This window comes from Nilaparvata lugens, chromosome 1 (genome assembly GCF_014356525.2).
Source record: "Nilaparvata lugens isolate BPH chromosome 1, ASM1435652v1, whole genome shotgun sequence".
Classification (NCBI taxonomy): Eukaryota; Metazoa; Arthropoda; class Insecta; order Hemiptera; family Delphacidae; genus Nilaparvata; species Nilaparvata lugens.
Window position 1 is genome coordinate 74,509,822 of NC_052504.1, and position 21,716 is coordinate 74,531,537.

Sequence of the window (21,716 nt, forward strand, 5' to 3'; positions counted from 1 at the left end):
AATGGGGAGTGGGACTTTGTAGGTAGTCAAAATACCACAGGAAACAGTGGAATCTTGTTTTTAGGATGGTAGGCTCTGACTCATCTTACCTCAGCATTAGCAAAACTTTTTTTATTCAGTACACAATATAACATCCCTCTGTAATTTTCCAGAGATGTTGATGGTATATAAGCCTGAAGTACATAGAGTATTATTGAAGCCAGGGGGAGAATTGGATATGATGATGTAGTGTGACGTCATGATTCTGTAAAGTTTCTCATGCAGTAAATGGTTTATTGATCGAATGTCCAGGAACATCATTCGATTTATGTGGATATTTTGAGAAGATGTATGCTAGTTGTGAAGTTATAGAAACATCTACTAACCATTATTTGAGAAGGAGTTTGAAAATTTGTGTAGAGAAGTTTAGAGAAGGATGCTAGGGATTTGGTTGACTCGAACAATGATCACTTACCTGAGTTTGGAGAATGAAGAAATTCGGGCATCTTCGGGATGACAGTTTAGAGACCCGAGGTTGGAAAAGTTTCTGTTCACAGTTTTGATTTTCCTGTGAAGGTCGCGAGTTTCCCCCTCCAGACAATGGCGGCGTGTGCGATATATAAATGCGCTTTGTTATGGATGAAGCCTGTTGCTGATCCGAGTGCGCGAAAGAGCATCAGCTAGTTGGGGGAGTGAGAGGGAGGAGTTGCAATTCATGCCGGCTAATTGATTTTGTATCGGCGGACGGCGGCCAGTGTTCAGTGTTGGTCCGATCTCCGATCTCCAGCCACGCAACCGCGTTTCTCCTCTCAACCTTGGCCTTGACAGGACATCGGAGACAGGTAGGTGCATGTGAGTGACACCACCAGTCATGCCAATTGTCGATGATAATATGTAGAGCAATGGGACTTGTTCTTGATCAACTCTGCAATATTAACTGGAATAATATAGAATTTTGTAAATCGAGACTTGATTGACATAATACATATTTAGTGAATTATTTTTAATCGAGTAAGCTAGAAGCCTTCTGTTTTTATGTGATATTTTTCAACAACTATTCAATTTTCAAGTGTCGAATTACTTGATTGGTAAACAAAGTAAACAAATAGTCGAAATCCTCCTACTATATGAATATTGAATGAAGAGGACAGTTGTTGATGAAAATAATTTGACTGAATCATTATTCCTAATAAAGCCTTGATCGTATGAAATTATAATAGGATGAAACAATAATAATCTTCGCAAGAATTCAATTAATGTTCAATAAAAATAATTCTAGTAGACATTTTTACTTATTACTTTTCGATAAAATCTTATTTTTCAATGAAATAAGAACACGCGATATTTTCAAATAATTTTTTATATTTTCAAAAATATTAGTTTTTGAATTTCTGAGATTCTTGATCTGGAATCCTTAGGCTTTTATGTGGTCGACGATGAGGGGATGATGATGATGATGATAACTTGTAGTAAAATGAGATAGAAAAGACATGATAGCCCATGTGTTGAGAAAAATAGAATAAAATGAGATTAACTGGAATAAAAGTGATAGGGCCTATCTATCAGTTATTAATATTGGTTCGAATCACAGTGAAATAATTTGAAATTACCATAACAGATTGAATAAATAATTATAATTATCACAACCGGTACCGTACTTGTGTAGGCCTGCATTGATAAGTCAATTAAAGTTGATCCTAAGTGATAATATTGAAACATGTAAGTTTATATTTTCAAATAGGCTACCTAATGTTAATCAAATAGGTATTGAATTAATCAGTATCAAATTTCAATGAAAACTTCCCATTAAGTAAATAGGGCTGCACTAATGAAAACTTTTATTGTTACAATTTGGAATGAAAGTTCATAAAAATAAATTACTTCAATGAATGAAAACTTTATTCGTTGTTGGTTATCCTTCTGAAACTTTATTCTCTGAGCAATAACAAACATTGATATTATGAAAGTCTGAATTGAAAAGATTGGAATGTAAACTACAAAGGAAGCAATAATAGTTTTATTGGGTTGAATGAAAAATAAAATAAAACCAAAAACCGTAGAAGTAATCAGCAAGCTGAAATTAGGGTGGTCCTCTGCCATGTCCCAGTATTAAGTATAGGATAGAAGCTTTGAGTCCTTTGTTTCATCACAATGGGAATACACAAAGCCATAATTTGATACAGTACCTATTGATTGAATCAATTCAAACTTTACAAGAATTTGCGTTCAACTAATATGATTAGTATTTGAGAAAGATTAGTGATTGAGAGTTGATGTGGGATTTGAAAGACTTTTCAAAATAATTAAAACTAATATAACTTTTAAAAAATTATGAAAATGAATTACCGTATTCAGAAGAGATTTTATAAGATCCTCTACTAGATAAATATGAGGTGTATGCCATTAATTTTCTAACTGTAGCCTAATTGAACGAAAAAAGCTACTATATACTACCAGTACTTGATAATGCCACTTTCTTCTCGGAAGACTTTCGCTGTGCGTTCATGTTTAATTACTGCATGTTATGTGTAATTGGCAAATAAAAAATATCCATTGAAACTTTTCTCCACCTTATGAAATGCACTTTCCTTGACTCCAACCTCCATGAGGTTGAGTGGTAGAGAGGACTTGAAAGCCCTAACTCCGCCTCATAAAGATTTTTTTTCATTTAATATAGGATAATTTGATGATAATTTTATGTTGAAAACATTTTTGATGATAGCGGCAGATTCTTGAATTGATTATTTATTTTTTAGTGAGGAGGAAGAAAATTGCGTAATTGAAAACAAAACTTTTATGGCGTTGTAATTTACAAAAATGGAAATTGATAATAAAATTCAACATTTTTGGATTGCGTTCTTCGATTAATTATTCTGCTGAATCAGAGAGTAAATCAATTGATTGTTTGATTCAATGATATGTGGTAATTTTGTTCTCTATTTAATCAGAAAATTAACTTATAATTATAATATTTTATCTAGGAATTACAGTATGCTTAAAGATTTCGAAGAATTTCAGTATTGAATCATTATAGTCCTATTTTTACAAGATTCACTCTCAGATAACAGAGCCGTTCCATTGCAAGTTTACAGAGACGTCTCACTATATTTAATTTATCAAGAGTTTGAAAAAAGGGACTCTCAGGAATCATCGATGGAATAGATTAAATAGCAGGAGGCTAAAAGTTTTTATATTTCATTATCACAATCTATTCATAACTGAAAATTAAAAACTATTCTTATTGGATATTTATAATTTAGAAGGTCATAAACTTTCTCCAGAATTAAAAATAATAATTACTGAAAAAGATCGTCTTCCAAATCAATTTTCGTTCATAATTCAGATTAGATGAAATGAGTTTGCCAATGAATCAAATTTACACTAGATTTTATTTCGTTTCATTTATTCATAGACAATAGAATAAAAATAATGATAATTATACAGGGAATAATTCAAATTATTAATGAAAAAGAATAAACTAGTTAAGCAGTATTAATAAAAGTTAATACTCGTTGAATGATGAAAGATGTATCTATAAACGATTCTTAAAACCATAACAATAACGTTCAACGTTTAACCAATAAGGTAAACAGGAAACATTGAGAATTATTGTATAGTATCTGGTTGGAAAATTAAATTTGTTTACCAAAAGTTGGTAAGCGAATTTCGTTTAGTAATCATTTCTCAAACAAAATCTTACTCGTACTTGGCTAAAATCGTTCTTAGGAATTGTTTATAAGACGGCTATGGATAAACGTATGAATGTAATAAGTTTAAGCGTTTATAATTTTTTGGTATCGTGCTATTCAATAATCTTTCAATATGATATAATGTACTTTACGTCATTTGCATGCTTTCACTTGCTAACACAGTTAAATAAATAGTTCTATGTTGTAGCGTACTTAATATTTTGGAAAATGCTGTCTAGGATGTCTGAGTTCAGAGCAGATGGTTCGCACACGTTCGGAGTGATGGACTACACAGTGTTTGCCTCCATGCTTCTTGTGTCGGCTGTCATCGGCTTCTACCATGGCTGCGATATTTTCAACTTCAAGAAGAATAAACCCAAGGCGAAAAATAACGCAGTTGGAGAATTTTTGACCGCCAATGGTGAGATGTCCACATTGCCTGTGGCTCTATCCATGCTAGCAAGGTAACAAATCTATTGATCACTCCAAATTCACGAATTATCCAACTTCCAAAAACAATTTGAATTATTTCAACAATGTGAAACAATTAAGTGTAGCGCAGAGAAACTGAAAATAACACTAATAAAATAAGAACATTTCTGATATAACATTCAATTATAAAAAACCCTGAAGAAAATTGTGATTAAGTTTAGGTACTCAAGAAAAACTGAATTCCTGGAGGACATTTCCTTCACGACCATTTGAACATAACGCTATGTATTCCTGGAAACGTCTGTTAACATTATTATTATCCATGATCTCAAAATTGATAAAGTCAATGATTGTTATAATATATTGATAGTGTCCTCATGTGACACATATTATGGTACATTCTTTTTTTACAAATTCAAATAGAAAACTCACAGAATGTAAAACCGCGATGATTTTGAAAGCCAAGAAATCTTACCTTTATTCAAATTCCATGTGCTTCCAGTTCAAGTATGCAAACATTTAGTCCGAAAATGGCATTCTTTCAAAGGATTTGAAGTAATTAAGGATGGGATGTTTCTCTTTAGAATATTTGATTGTAAGAATGTCTTTCTATATGCTCCTCCCATTAAACTTCCAAATTGTATTTTTCTCAATTTTGTGTACGTTGTTTTATAATAAATTAGCCTATCATTTCGCCCTTTTCTATCTGTGCTTCTCTGTATCATTTTAATATTTACAGAAAAATTGGTATTAGTTATTAAAACACCTCTAGAAAATACTCCAATAGGTACATTCGAAATCCGATATTAGACCTATATAGATTTATTTCTTAATACACAAATTCATTGTCATTATGTTGATCAAGAAATACCAGTGGGTTTAGACATTATTTCAATCGTCAATCCTATACTAATGTACAATTGTATTTTTGGCATGTCATAATCTACGATTTTTGTAATTTTCACATCACTCTATCAGTTTTCTGTCGTCTATAACACTAATGGGACAGCCAGCTGAAGTGTATCTCTATGGACCGCAACTCTGGTTATTTGGACTGTCGAGCCTCATCATAGTTCCAATTGTCGGAAATGTGATGGTTCCCTTTTTCAGAGACAAGAACTACACCTCTGCATATCAGGTAAATACAATTCATCTCACAATCCGCTTGAATTGTTCAAATTTTCTATCGTCTTGAATAGATTATTTGTATTCACATGTCTTGCAAATACTGTATAATAATACGGTAATTATAATTTTTGATGGAATCGGTCTACTAATTCTGAAATTTTGAGTGAGTTTGAAGAAGTATACCGTTTGCTTCTATATAGTTACATTTTGAAGTACGGTATTTTAAAAATAATCAATTTTTAAATAAATAATATCTTGCCTAGTCATTGATATGAAAGTTAACACATAATTTATTCCGTGTTCATGCTTTTGTGTTTCTCACAATAGTCCAGTAACTGTGTAGCCTACATTTTGTGGGAAAATCAGAAGCACCTGAGTGAGTTCTAGAAGTAATTTCTCTAGAAGCTGATCACAATGACTCAAGTATATGACACTAGTTTAATTAAACAAGTGGGATTTGGTATACAAATAGTATCAAGTGTCATGCACGGTTCAAGATAAAAACCTGTAAAATTGGATTACAAATTTAGAAACTCTTATCCTTTTAGGCTGAGTTATCTCACATTCGGCTTGAGCCGAACCACTTTTTTATCAAAAATTTTCCTGAATCAATATAATGTGAAAATATTATAAATTTTTGAAGAAACAATATCAAAGCTTATATGATTTTAGAAGTGAAACATTCAATTTTCACTTTTGGCTCAAAGAACAAGAGAAAACCCTCTTTTTTGATATCAGAATTGTGATAAAAAATTTATTTGTAGCTCAGTGGATTCCTGTAACTTAGTGTGTAATGAATTTCCAAGAGAATGGCATGTATCATTATTTGTTTCAATGAAATGTGTTGTGTAACATTACCGTAGCCTATATAATATTATATTGAATACCGTATGAGTTGGATTCTATATATTCATTGTTGTTTTATTTTTAGTATTTTGGAGACCGGTTCAATAGAAAGCTTCAATTTCTAACATCTTTTCTCTTCAGTATTCAGATGGTAAGATTCTTCTTTTACATCATTTATTGAATCCCCTCCTACATGGATGATCCGATCAAAATTTATAAATTTATATTTTTCCAGGTACCTATTTCAAGTTATTTCAAGTCACATGAGAACTTTCAATCAATGAAATTTTCTCAATATTTATATTTTGTGAACTGTATCAATTCAATAATGCATTTAATGTGATTTTAAATACTACTGATTAGAACCAGTGTGGCACTACCGTAATTGTAATAAGGCTCAGTAATATGCCTACCTAGTTTTATGAGATCATTAACTAATATAAAAACGCTTTGTTGCATCTACCTATTTTATCGAATTTATAATATTTTTTGAACGACTCGTAGTACGTTCGATCATGTTAATCCTTGAAATTAAATTTTTATTTCAGGTATTATACTTGGCACTAGTGCTGTATGCTCCTGCCCTCGCTATGCATCAAGGTAAGAATATGATTTGACCCAAATTCAAGTGAATCATTATTGTTCTTCTTCAAAACTTTTATGGCTCCTTCTTGAATTTCTTCACCAGAATATCATTTTTTCAGTTACAGGCTTCAACACTATGCGCATAGTAACCATTATGTATGTGGTCTGCATATTCTACACTACACTAGTAAGTACCTATCAGGACTTAGCAATAATTCAAACCCAATTGATGCTATCTGGTCTTAAAATTGATAATTTTATCATTTTTATTAGTTCTTTAGGTAGACCTAATATTGGATACTCTTGGATAATATAGAATAATATTAGACCTATTTTTGGACAATTTCTATCCATATTTGGGAGAGGAATATTTTTGGGCTTCAAGCCTGTTGTCCCTTTCCCAATCATTCATAGTTGAGAATGATATTGTATCTATCAATGTATGAATAAATGAATGATAATAAATAAATGATGCTCTTTATTCTTCAATCATCTATTGTGATTCAATTTTCCAATTCTAATGAAAATGAGTGATGTCCTCAAGTGCACTTCCTCCCAGAACTCCCCAAAAATCATTATTATGATGATTACAATGTTTCTAACTTAGAATGAATTAAACAAAAGATTATCAACACTTATTAATTTGTTCTGGAGAATTCTATAATATAGTAAACCTCTTCTATAACGAACCATGACGATATAACAGAATAGAATTCTGTATTGTCATTAAACACATAGTGCAATAGACATAGTCATCAGGAAACATAAAACATACAACAGTCACACAGACAAATACAAAATTAAGCGTTTCACAGAAGTCAATATGGAGTCGGAACACATATCACAATAAACTTCAACAAAAAATGAGTTCTATACATAAATGATACATGAATAGATATAGCCTATGAATATATTTAAACAGTGGAATAAATCATAAAAAAGAAAGGCTCTCTATACTCAAATCATTCCATACTTGAAGTGAATATAGTGGTTTGGATTTCAGGAACTTGTACATTATAGTTTTAAATTTTCTAAAACTAACATTTCTAGCATCTAATGGTAACTTATTAAATAATTTTATACTCATATAATCAAAGTTCATTTGAGTCTTAGTCAATCTAGCCTGCGTTACCTGCAGCTGATACCTATTTCTTGTGATGTGACTATGAATATCGCTTCTTTGCATCAATTTATCGAGATTACCTTTAGCAAAAAGCAAACAATTAAGAATGAATAGACACGGTACAGTGAGTATTCCTAGTCTTACAAAATGATCCCTACAAGACTCAGTGGATGGGATGCCAATCATTCTTCTCAGAGCCTTCTTTTGCCACAGTAATACATCTTTAGCACCAGGAGCATTACCCCAGATCAGAATTCCATATAACAAATGAACATGGAAAAATGCATAATAGGCATTGATGACCAAATCAAAGCTGGTAAAATATTTCAACTTGCCAAGTAAATATGTCACTCTAGATAAACGTTTACAGAGGTTCATTGTATGAGCATCCCAGCTCAGCTTAGAATTCAGGTGTATGCCTAAAAATTTCACATTCTTGTTCTCTCTAGCAGATTTTAAGCTAAACAGTAAGGACTCTGTTTTGTTGCTATTAACGATCAACCTATTAACACTAAACCAATACTCAGCTTTATTAACAATGAGCGCTGTTTCCTGGCCAAGCTTTCCTGGATCTTTATCATTTATCAGAATGTAGTATCAGATTTAGGATTTTCGTTAAATAATAATTGAATGTAGTATCATCTGCGTATAATATACATTCACCCTCAGTTGCATAATCAGGAAGGTCTTTTAATCTCTTCTATTGTAAATTACTGTATTTAACTCAAACATAATTGTGGTAAACACGAACTTTCATCCTTTGGTACTTTTTTCAAGCTATCTTTGTTATTTTAATGAATTAAAACCAATCTGGATGAGATCTCTTCAAAGTCTAAAGACTCTAAAGTCTAAAGCTAGAGATTCTTTTCAAAGTCTAATGAATCTCTATAGAGTCTTTTCTTTAATACAAATAAAACAAACTTTACAGAATAAATAATAGATTAATTCATTTTTTAATAAAAATAATAATATATAGGTTATTTTTCGGTTAGCTTATGTGTTGTTTTATAATGATAAATTATTTTCAAATGTTTCCTTGTAATTATAAAATTGCAAGATTTCTTCTTACAAAATTAAAAGATTCATACTAATATTGAAATATTTGTATTGTAGATAAAATTGAAATTTTTATAGTTATTTAAAAATTGATATTTATCATGATTGTGTGCTATGCTCTACAGGGAGGAATGAAAGCTGTAGTGTGGACAGATACATTCCAAGTATTAGTGCTCTATGCAGCCATGGTTATTATTTTGATAAAGGGTACTTTGGATATAGGAGGAGTCGGCGTCATCTGGCAAAGGAACACTGTTTTCAATAGGACGGACTTTTTCAAGTAAGACTATTCTGTTGAAGATATTACATTCTCTACTCTCATATGAAAAGATTTCATTCATTTCTAACTATCAATGAATTAATTGTTGAAGCAATTTATAGTTTCGATTTTGATGATATTGCTGGTTCATTTATGTTTGTTCTTTAGGTATTTTTCAGATTATAGATAGACATACCAGCAAGTATTATAAGACTTTTTAAATCTCTGATGATTTAGTTGCAACCTATTCGATAATGAAAGTACCATCACTCTACTATAAATAATAATAATTTATATATTATATATAGTATAGGTGGGTACTTTATAAAGAACTGTATAACAAATGACAATGCAAATTATAAGCAGAAGATGATCAAGGCATTGTGAAGCTTAAACGTGTATTGATGATTGAATAAGATCACAGAGAATAGAGACCATGATTCTAGCCTACAGCCCATAAGGCTACATTATTCAGATCGAATTATGTGTTTCAGTTTCCATTTGGATCCAACAGAGAGATATACAGCATTCTCGTCACTTATTGGTTCTGGATTCCTTCATATGGCGTTTTATGGAGGAAATCAACTTCAAGTGCAGAGATACTTTACTGTGAAATCCAACGAGCAAGCTAAGAGGTACCGCATTGAAAGTGAAATTTGTACCAATCATCTATGGCCTATAGTTTAGTTTCCATAGCAAAAAAGTGATATTTGATATAAGCCGAACTTACAAAAATCTAGAGGCTACATTCCCAACTGCGTTTGCCATACAATCTGATGCGTTAAATATTGTGGATTATCTTGAGTAAAAAATAACACTGCAAGTGAAAATGAACAACCACATGGAAGTATGAACTATAAACATTGTGTTACGTATGATGATGTGGATTTACGAGGTCTAATAACTACAGTACTATTAAGTTGATCCCATTCTAGGATATTGGTTGTGGATACTTGGGCATCAAGTTGAATAATGAACAAGAAATTTCTCAGAAAAATAAATTTGTTCAAGTTAAAATGCAGCTCCACTATTACATTTAGCCTTCAATAGATACCACTAATGCGACTCAAACATTTTTCAAACCGTGATTACTCTAATCACGAAATCAATCTAATTTTGAATTAAAAATTTAATTGTAGTTTTTTTTTTGTTCCAGAATGCTGTGGGTGAACTGCTTCGGTTGGACGATTGTGGTAGTCTTGACTGTGTACACCGGAATGCTAATTTTTGCCAAATATTGTTATTGTGATCCTCTGCTGACAGGTGTAAGTCAATGCTTTCATGTATGGAATTCTAATATTCCAATATTCAACATTCTTGTAAATGATAAGAAAAATTGAACTCTTATTCTGAGAATTTCAAATGACCAGCTATAACATTGTTTTGTTATGAATGGTTCCGTAACTGAAATTTTACTATAGAAATTTTATTGAGAAGAATTTTTTTTTGTATTTTCGTCGTAGTCTAAATTTCTCTATTTCCATAAATACCGGTACTCCGCGTATTCTAGGCCCAACCCAATTTTTGAAATATATATTTTTCTTATCTTCGTTGATAAAGAAAAATAAAATAAATAGAACTAGAAAATGAGACATGAATGTTTCTAAAACATCAATACAATGTATATAACAGGGAGATCACCCATTGAAGGATATCCATTTATTCCTTTATCGTGGTAATCAATTATATAGTACCTATACGGTACATCAAAGCTGCAAAACCGCTCACTATAGGGTAGCTTCTGAGTGCGAAATTTCATTAACTTTTCAAAAGTTGCAAATCCATCTATTTATAATTATTTCAATATTTCATTGCAATACGAATAAATAGTTTTCTTCAGGTTGATAGACCAATCAATTTCAAATTCAACCAATTAACTTTATAATATTTCAGATTCACTAGTAAGCTAATTTCAATTTATAAAACCATGTTGGTGCTATCTGAGTTGAAGAAATTGAATATACTAGTTTTTTATTTCTTAAATGTATATATTATTCAATATTTATATGATTTATGATTGAATTGAAGGATTATTTCCTTTAATACAGCCTCTTTGATGGAAACCTCTGCCCTGAAAATACAAATAAATAGTTCACACAGTTCACTCCTTTTAGTATATCACAAAGTTTATTTTTCAATGTCACTTACTGTTACAGTAATAATGAATGAATATTATCGTACAACATACCGGTAGAATAATGTTATTTAACATTTTGTGATATCAAATGCCGTATCAGTTGAAGCTACCATGGAATTGAACGAACTTATATGTATTATGTAAATGATTTTCTTTCAAAAACCATCCTTTCTCTGATTAGAATACATTTGATCACAACTTATATCAAGTGTATGTGATATTATGTTGTTTTTGCAATTTTCCAGGCTGTTAAAACTCCAGATCAGCTCTTTCCACTATACGTCATGGAAACTCTTAAAGATTATCCTGGTATTCCCGGCCTATTCATTGCTGGAATATTCAGTGCTGGTTTAAGGTCAGTGAATTGTGTCAAAAATAACTAAACTTTGTTGGGATTGAATATTGAAACTCAAGATGTATTATCTTTTGAAGGAAAACTTTATAATAAAAAATTTATCATTGAACCGGTCAAAACTGTCGGTATTAGAAAAATTCGGACAAAAATTTAACTTTGGTGATTCAAAGGATTATATTGATTCGTATTGTGTGTTTCAAAATCTGAACAACATTAAGATGAACGCAATACTGAATGCGGTAAACCAGTTAAAGTAAAAAATTACTACCTATCGAAGTTAATAGGAGTAAACTTGGAGAATTTGTGTATTGTTTTAGCAACAACCATCAATGGAATACGATACGTTACTAGAAATGTGATGAATAATTTGTGGTATTATTCTATCTATTGGATATGGTATTGCCATGAGACAATGTCATGATGGAAGTTGGGTATAGAATTGACACTATCTAGATATTAGAAAAGTAAGGAAGAAAGAATTAGTATCTAGAATTATCTAGATTTTTGAGATTTACAGTAATCATAATATTTCGTCTGGTAGGTATGCAGAGTACCAATAATGTAACTCATGGGATGAATTTCATCATTTCATTCTAACAATTTGGAGGATATACTGGAATTCAATCCCGATTTTTGATGAGGATTGACCTCAACCTTTCAATAACCGAATAATTTGAATTTGGAAGTATTAGAATTATTGTTCAGTATACCTCACTTTCAAATGCTGTAAATAATTTATTATTGTGATTGAATTTCAGCACGCTCTCCACTGGAGTGAACTCATTGGCAGCAATATGGTTCATCGAAATGCAGCATTTGTTCAAAGATAAGCTGACAGACAGGCAGGCGGGATTCACAGTCAAAGGGATCGCTCTGCTGTTTGGCGTTCTCTCCTATATGATGGTCTTCCTCGTACCATACATGGGTGGACTTGTTCCAGTGAGTAGAACTCATTCAATTTTACATTTCGATGGATTTGTTTTAAATTCATTACAAAAACCATCCTCATGATCTGCTGATGGCTGATGGCTAGTTATTTCACAAGCAAGATTCATCTACAGATGAATTATTTTTTGCAATTCTTTCTATTTTATTAGATGAAAATCTATATGAAGCTCTCCATAGATATCAAAACAGCCGTACCGTACTAAAATACCGAGTGAATTAGCGTGCGCTATTCAAAGACTTGTATGATCTAAAACAGCACTTCACAATTTGTAGGTTGAAATTGTTGCAGTGTTATAGAGAAGTTTCATTCAATGATAGTTGAATGTGAGACAATTTTTCTTGAAAATATCGTCGACCTATATTTCATTGTGGTGTTTCATACACAATTATGTACTGTATACGATACGGTAGAATATAAATCTAAGAACCCTTTTTAGAATTATTTAATCACAACAAGTTTCGGCTGTATAATGCCATTATCAAGACTTGGCCGAATTAACAAGGCCGGAACATGTCGTGATTAAATAATTCTAAAAAAGGGTACTTAGATTTATATTTTTATTTATATTTAAAAGTAGCTCTAAAGAAAAAAACGATACGGTAGGTACCGTACGGTACCGTACTCTTTCAATATAAAATCCCTATACTTGAACAAGCGTTATTCTCAAAATAAATTGTCTTGGAATTATTATTTTGTTTAGTGCGTGTAACCTAGTACGAGTATTAGTGAAAGCATTTAAGAGAAAACTGCGAATTCTATACTGCCCGACTCAGACTAACTGGCGCACATTGATTTTATTTTTTAACTGGTATTCCGCCAATTTCTATAATAGGACTATAAAATATTCCTCTCTTATAATATTTTGTTTATTTCTGTAATATAGATTTGCAAATTCCTATAAAATACTTGTCTATCCTCAGTTATCATAACGCTGGGCTATAGTAATTCCGTTTTTATTTGTTAAATATAATTTTAAACTATATTAAGCTATTTATAGTTCTCAAGTTCTACGCCTTATTTATTTATAAGGATTGACATTTTAAAAATATAATAAGAAAAATTTATAGTTTTTACGCTATAGTGCTGCAGCCTACTATTCCTTTTGAAAATTATTTAAAAAAAAATTCATCTATCTAATCAAAACTTAACTATTTTTTGTAGGTGGCTATATCACTTTCGGGAGTTTTTGCTGGTTCAATTTTTGGACTTTTCCTTCTCGGGATGTTTGTGAAACGAGCAAATTCTGTGGTAAGTATCAATATTATATGGCATTATTACAGATTCACTTCAGACAATCATTATGCCTACTCTAACTATTAATGTAGGCCTACTAATATTGAGGTACGAACTGATAGCATAAATATTATTAACTCCTTGAGGTAGGCCTCCCTGGTTCATTCCCAGCTATGACCAAAAGTTTTTATTTCATTTATTTATTTTTTAATACAATTACAAATCATATGAATATGATCAGGAAAAACAGGCAAAAGCCCAAAACTATTCTGTTCCAAATTTTTATATATAATATATATGTATGAAAATTACTGTGATATTGCAATATTATTCAAATGCTAATTAATTAGCTGACAAGTAATTTTTGAATAGTAGCGCTCATCAAATTTCCATATCTCTCTGTTCACCCTGTTGTCAATATTTGCAGTACCTAGCAGAAGTCTTCGGGGTGAATTACAGCATTTAATTTGGATTTTCGTTTAATAATAATTATATATTATATAATAACAAGTCCAAAAAAAATAAATAGGTTATGCTCTTACTGTGGAAAGTTAAAGTTCAATCTCTGTCCCAAAATATATATATAAGCTGAAAAATTCGAATTTAGAATGATTAAAACACCAAATTATAGTTAATTATATGATTCAGAGGCCCGGGTTCAAATCCCGGCCCGGGCAAGATATTTATCTCGGGCCACTCCCGTGTTTCGGATGGACACGTTAAGTCGTCGGTCCCGGCTGCCTAAAAAGCAGTCGTTAGGTCATGTCAGAGGCCCTGAAATTGATCAGTTGCGACCTGAAAACTCTGACACCAGACCTGAGCCAGCCAGGTCACTCGATATTATTATTATTTTATTATAGTCAAATATTGCACTTAATATCACCGCACATTGAATAAATTAAGTTTATCATTTATTTAGTTGATTAGCAAGTTTAATACTACAGGTTTAATATCTGAATAGGTGGTTCCGGCTGAAATATTATACGCGTAAGGACATTATCGTAAGGGACTCTCCACCAAAAACATATATATCACTATATACATCATTTCAGAAAAAAATTTATCCCTTCCCTGTAGACCTAAGTCGATAATTATTATCATGAGCCATATCTTGCTGCTCTTTAAATAATAATCCATTCAAATGCTTAAATGCTATCAAATCTTAACTGATAACTGCTAGCCTACGGTATTTACTGAAGTTTAAAAATCTAAAAATTAATATATTAGACGATGACGGTTTTCTTATTTGTGCAGGGAGGCACAGTGGGACTTGTTTCCAGCATAAGCTTACTGGTATGGCTGAACATAGGCGCCCTCTATTCAGAGAGAATGGGCCAGAATGTCAATCCAAGACTTCCAGCATCAACCGCACAGTGTTCTGCCAACATCACCTCACTATTCAAAGAGTAAGCTTCACGATAAAACATAATAGATTTAAATTTAAAGTATCAAACAGTATTGTATCCAATGATCTGTAATATCATTTGTATAATGGAATTTGTCATGTAAGTGATATCATTGAATAAAACTTGATTCGATTTGATTTAATATTACAGTATATCATAATTATATTATAATAAAGTATAGGTCCATATTGTATATTATACTTCAATTTCATATTGAACAGCTAGCCTAATTCAATTGATGAGTGATATTCTCATCTCTCCACTTATTCAATGTATCATTCTCATGTACATCATATAGCCTCCTAATAAAATATTCTTCCCAGCACATTGATATATCGATATGCGAAAATGCAATGATGGAGGTCTCCTCTGTATTATCTTCAACAAAAAATATTCGGCATAATTCGGCAATAATAATTCGTTTAATAGTCATCCTTGCTTTATTTTATGGTTACTATTACAATCACTGGATTTTTGTAGGTCTATTATTTTTAAAAATTATTCTTGTTTTTTTCTGTCATTCCTTTTCAACTCTCCTTCTATAATCAAATCAAGGATAGACAAGAATGTCATTGATTCTGATACTTAACTGAATTAGCCCAGTCAATGAAGGTCCAAAAAAGCAGTTTCGATCCGAAAATTAAATAAAAGCTGAATTTCCCACCATCGATAGAACCCTCCCAGAGGGTCATTCTCCCAAAAGTCCCAGAAAATCCCCTTGGAGCTTTCCGCCCCAACCCCCTAAAACATGAAAAATGCGGGTAAACTCGGGAAATCAATTATCTCTGTAACCATTGATCGGAACAGTTCTATTATATGCCATTCGATTTTTTACATTATGAACTACAATATTAGTTATATTCATTTTTTCAATAAAATTAACAGTTTTCTTGATAAAATAATATATATGTAAAATTGAGGGGGTTTGTGATTTGATTTTTTGTTTTCTCCGATTAACCTCGAAACAAGTAGTTCTAAAGAAAAATGAGCCAAATAATTAATGTAGCCACTCTCATTGCAAATCCATTGATGTATATTGTTATGTATTTGCGATTCGATTTGACGCTGTGGAAGGGGAAACAGTCGACGCGGTATGGCGTGGCTGATTCTCTTCACCATAGTAAACAGTAAAAAACAGTAGTAGGCCTACTGCTTTCTAAGTTGCATCTTATTCACACTATGGCGCTCGAGACAATCAATTTTTTCTATTGTTTTGATATGCGATGAAACTAATTTTTCACATTTTAATTCTCTAAATTCACTAAAATCATTTTGTTGTTATAGATCTGCTAAATCATGAATTCTATGACAGACAAAGATATTGTTTGCAATCGATAAAATATTCATACTATTACATAATATAATACATATTTAAAATATGTGTGTATAATCATAATTCTATGCTAAAATTTATCATAAGTTATGTCAAAAACCGAGATAAATCATAGATTATAATAGTGTGAACAGTGGCAATTTCCTGAAAAATCATAGCGTGCAGTGTTTGCTGTTTTCTACAGTTAATATTCTTCAGGCCAGGTTGATAATATACCTTCAGTTGAGCCAAATATATATGACGGCTGAGGCATAAAAAAATTATACATTGGGCTTGTTGAGTCGAAACTTTCTATGATTCTCTCTGTAAAGTAGATTATCTTCCGTTCTTACTAGTTGAATTTAGATTATTTAGACAGTCCAATATGAAAATTCAGTAGATTCTAAAGATGAAAGCCATGCAAACATACAAATTAAGGAAGAGTAAGCATGCATATAAGGTAGGAAAATCATGAAAGTGTTTCACATTTAACCACAAAGTACCCTACCGTATAAGATTAATTGAAAGACGATTCATCATCTTCTATTATTTTTTTTAACATATCGATGTTTCACCTCCACTCGCATCTTGTCATTCACTATACAAGGTTGGCAGAAGCTTTTCTTTATGTCGATTAATGTTGATTGAAATAGATTTTGATTAGGGCACCAAAAGAATAGATCATTTTCTATCTGAAGCATTCAAATTGAATCTATCGAACATGATTTCTTATGACTTAGCATTCACAGATTTAGTTGGGTGAAGCAATTTGAAAAATGTACCTGATTATCAATTCTATGGTTTTTAATGGTTTTAATGGTTTTATGGTATAATGGTTTTTATACCATTCTAGTTCATTGTGATCATTGAAGGGTTGAAGTGATGAGTTAGTTCAAGTGAATTCTAGTACACAAGTATATTGTACTTATGATTGGCTCTTCTTTATTTTCTATCGATGTTTTGCTCCAGTAGAGAAAATTAAAAATGTTGGTTTTACATTTCATAAGCTTTATAAATACCGGTAATATTAATTTGATAAGTCCAATATTAAATTAATCGATGTTGACTTTCATTGTATCGCTTTGTATCAATGTTACTTGCACTGTTTGCAATTCATCACTATTCTCTCAAGAATTAGTTTTCTATGAATTTCATGATCTGAAAATTGAAATTCAAATGCTATTTGGATGACTTTCACATTCCACTGGTTTTTTTTCAATAATTGTTACGTTGAAGAGTGAGGCAATTCAATCCATTTGGAAGTAAAAGGAAATCACAGTGCGATTTGAACAGTGGATAGTAACTTTGAAATTCAGTTGCTCAATTCATTACGGCTTGATACTATCATTTATAATTATAGTTGATCAGAAATATGGATTGTCTATAATGTTTATATTTCAGTTTGACCAATCTTCTATCACAGTCTCGCTTTCATTCATAAACATGATAATCCTAAATAAGTTGGTTACCTTAAAGATGTAGCTTATCTTACGTCGAACAATGTACAATATAAACAGTTTTCATTAAATTACTATTATGATAATCATTGGAATTTCTGCCTGTGATTGAGAAAAAGTCATTTTATGAGCCTTGAAATTCATACCTAGAAAAAGTTGCATTATTACTAGAAATTTTGTTATTTTTACTATTTATTATAGGTACTGTACATTGATTTTTGTGATTATAGAGATCAACTACTTTATTCTGAATCAGGATAAGGATAAATAGGGAAATTGTGAGATGGGGATAACATCCATAGTTACATAGCATCAATTTGAAAGCTCTGATAATAATGATTTGAACGGAACTGCGATTCTGGCTTGGTATTGCCTCTTCATGTTCAGTGAGAATAGTAAGCTTCAGAATAATTCGTTCTCACTATATGTGATAATATTTGGTAACATTTGTTAATATTTGAACCGAATGTGCAACAAATTAATCTACTTTCAGCTTGAAAATTTTTTTGTTCACGTGATCTGATGATATTCATTCCATTATCAAGTGTTTAAATTATAAAGAGTGATGAAACAAGTTAAAACACAAGAAAAGCTACGAAAATAATTTTGAATCTTCATTTTTCACAAAATAAGGATGAGAAGGAGTCGGACACATAATATATCATGAAACTTCGTTGAAAAACATCAATATCTGAAACTAGAGTTATCAAATTGTGTTACCTCTGACTCGTATGGAGAAGGCACACTTCAAATTAATATAATAAATTCTGTGAGAAAACAACGAAATCCTGATTTTTATCATGAGCATGTTTAAATCATGAAAATTGTAATATTTTTTAAGAGTATTGAAAAGTGAAAATCTATATACAGCGCATGTCAAAACAATAGACAAAATTGATTGTTTCGAGCAACATACTGTAAATGAGATGCAATGTAGACAGCAGTATTATTCTGTTTACTATGGTGAAGGGAGTCAGCCGCGTCGGCTGTTTCCCCTTCCACAGCGTCAACTTGAATCGCAAATACATAACAATATACATCAATGGATTCGCAATGAATGTGGCTACAATAATATTATTCGTCACATTGTTCTTTAAAACTACTTGCTTCGAAGTTAATCGGAGAAAACAAAAAAATCAAATCGAAAAACCCCTAAATTTTTACATTATATTATTTTATGGCTACTATTCCAATCACTGGATTTTTGTAGGTCTATTATTTTTAAAAATTATTCTTGTTTTTTTCTGTCATTCCTTTTCAACTCACCTTCTATAATCAAATCAAGGATAGACAAGAATGTCATTGATTCTGATACTTAACTGAATTCAATACGGTAGTCAATTCCATGAATTATATTTTTGCAATTTAAGTTTATTATTTTGTGATAGTTTTTGTAGCCACTTTGGTAGAGTCACTAGCTTTTATTTAATTCATTTGTTTATAACTTGTTCATCATCTTGTTCTGTACCTTTTGTACTATTCTGTTTTCTGCTAACGACGTGGTAAAGTGGTAGTAGAGTGAATATTACTGGTCAAACTTATCCACGTAATCTAATAACAAATTCATTCTATTCTATAATGTTTTTTGTAATCGTCATAAGATTTGTTCATGATCTTTTCAATTTTTTCAGTGCCGGCAACAGTGAAGATGCAATGGTGTTGTACAGGATCTCGTACTTGTGGTACTGCCTAATTGCCCTGAGCACAACACTCATCGTCGGGTTTGTAGTTAGCGTGATAAGTGAGTGCTTGTTTCCAACCAACAGTGAACACTTTGCTGCTCCGAATCTCATGTATTGTGATAAAATTCATAGTTCAGATAAAGACAGTAAAGTGAATCAACTGCTGTTATGTGAGGAGCAGACAAAATGCAGAGCAACAATCAATACAGGATCACCCTACCAATCAACAACGGCGTCTTCATGATCTATCTCATCTCCAGTCAGGCTGATAGTGAATACTTAAATTATTTCTACTTCTCTGATAAAATCATGGGCAGTTGTCGTAATTTTCATAAATGTAAAAATTAACCTGATAAGTAAGTACCTATAATAATATTAGTATAGAAAGTTTACTACAGTATTAGAAGTATCTGGATTGTGATACGAGATTATTCTTTTTCGTTTGTCTTTGTAGGGTCTCCACCAATTAGCAATGTAATATCTCTGACTCTGACTATGCCAATGATTACAAATGTCACCTATGGTGTACTGATGCAAAATTACTGAATATTGATTCCTACACACGCTTTAAGTTCACCAAGTCCACAGAAATGTGATAATTTCATACAGCTATATTTTTAGTTTCATCACGTACAAAATTCATTTAAATTCATAACTACAGGTGTGTTGTCCTAGCTGTGATGTGACGTTCTGCGTCACACGTATATAGTACTAAAAGCCAGACGATATAACATCGACATGAAATAATACAGGATCTGATGTAGGTATTCACACACGTACGGTATTCTCCTAAGGTATTCCACACTCTTTGTACTAGAACTTGAACAATACTAGGATCATAAATAGATAATTTGTTTCTAGAAGTTTTGGAAATAGATTTATTAGTAATAGCCTATTGTCACTATTGTAAATATAAATAAAAATATAAATCTGAGTACCCTTTTTGAATTATTTCGTCACGGCATGCTTCGGCTACTAAATGCCATTATCAAAAGTGATAGGAAAATAAATTAAAACAAAAAATTATTTTTTTCCCTATCACTTGATAATGGCATTAGTAGCCGAAACATGTCGTGACGGAATAATTTAAAAAGGGTAGCCTACTCAGATTTATATTTTTATTTATATTCAAAAGTAACCCTAATGAGAAAAAGACAATTGTCACTTTTGTATACGGCATTGTGTCATATGGCTACTTTGATATTTATTCATCAAAACTCTGTTGAACGTGAAATTTGAAATGCAGTGATACATTATTTTCAACATAGTAGGCTATTGATAACTATACACATAATGTCGTTTTGGGAGCTTTACAACCATCATTAAAATAATGACTATCATGGTAGGTCACTTTTATACATTTATGTACTTCTAATTAAAATAGAAATAGAATGAATAAATTGAGTCAATATTATTCATGTAATTAATATGTTCTCCTTCCACTCATTGTTCTTGAACCAAATCTTTGCATGTGTGCTTGGGTGATGGAGAGTGCGCGTTAGTGATTTGGTGAGGTGATCAAACGTCCATGCCAACGACGGGATTCGAACACAGCAGTTGATAATATTATTATTTCTTGTTTAGTTTCCTATTAACAACCGATGATGAGGAGTCATTCATTACATTGGATCGGATTCTCATGTGCTCGGGTTTTTCAGTAATATTTTGTTGGATTGAGATAGTTGAGAACTTTCATAAGGAAGTATATTTAATAAAATATACTACTATGGAATTTTGTAGATTCCAAGTATGACTCTAATTTGTTGTAACTGTGAGCTATCACTCCCACAGAAACAACTGGTGAAGGAAAGAACATTTTTACTATTGTGACTGGGTGAAGAGTTCCTAGATGTCTGTAAGGCAGCAATGTGATAGCAGACTCTAGTATCGGACCACAAAATCAGAAGATAGTTCTTGTTATGTTACTGAAGCTTCGGAGAAGGATTCACACTGTAATCACTGTTATATTGTTCTATTTCATCCAGACTTTGTCATTCACTTTCTCATATTTAATGCGAATATTTATCTAATTTTCAATCTCCAACCAACCATATGAATCATTCCAATTTATGCTATTATGGTTTTTCC

At 31.6% G+C, this 21,716-nt stretch overlaps 1 protein-coding gene across 3 annotated transcripts; it reads left to right on the forward strand.

Moving 5' to 3' along the window:
- Window positions 1–617: 617 nt before the first annotated feature.
- LOC111058392 (sodium-coupled monocarboxylate transporter 1) lies at window positions 618–21,051 on the forward strand. 3 transcript variants are annotated; one of them, XM_039442866.1, is made up of 14 exons: window positions 618–831; window positions 3,908–4,132; window positions 5,079–5,238; window positions 6,160–6,225; window positions 6,623–6,674; window positions 6,779–6,846; window positions 8,964–9,118; window positions 9,592–9,732; window positions 10,254–10,362; window positions 11,480–11,589; window positions 12,348–12,528; window positions 13,700–13,786; window positions 15,026–15,177; window positions 19,578–21,051. In XM_039442866.1, coding segments are annotated over exons 1-14 (1,803 nt in total). In that variant the 5' UTR covers window positions 618–829; the 3' UTR covers window positions 19,873–21,051. The 3 variants fall into 3 exon arrangements, with proteins under 3 accessions (XP_039298800.1, XP_039298806.1, XP_039298813.1); XM_039442872.1 differs by having other exon boundaries at window positions 618–821; XM_039442879.1 differs by lacking the exon at window positions 618–831 and having other exon boundaries at window positions 3,998–4,132; window positions 5,110–5,238.
- The last annotated feature ends 665 nt before the right edge of the window (window positions 21,052–21,716 follow it).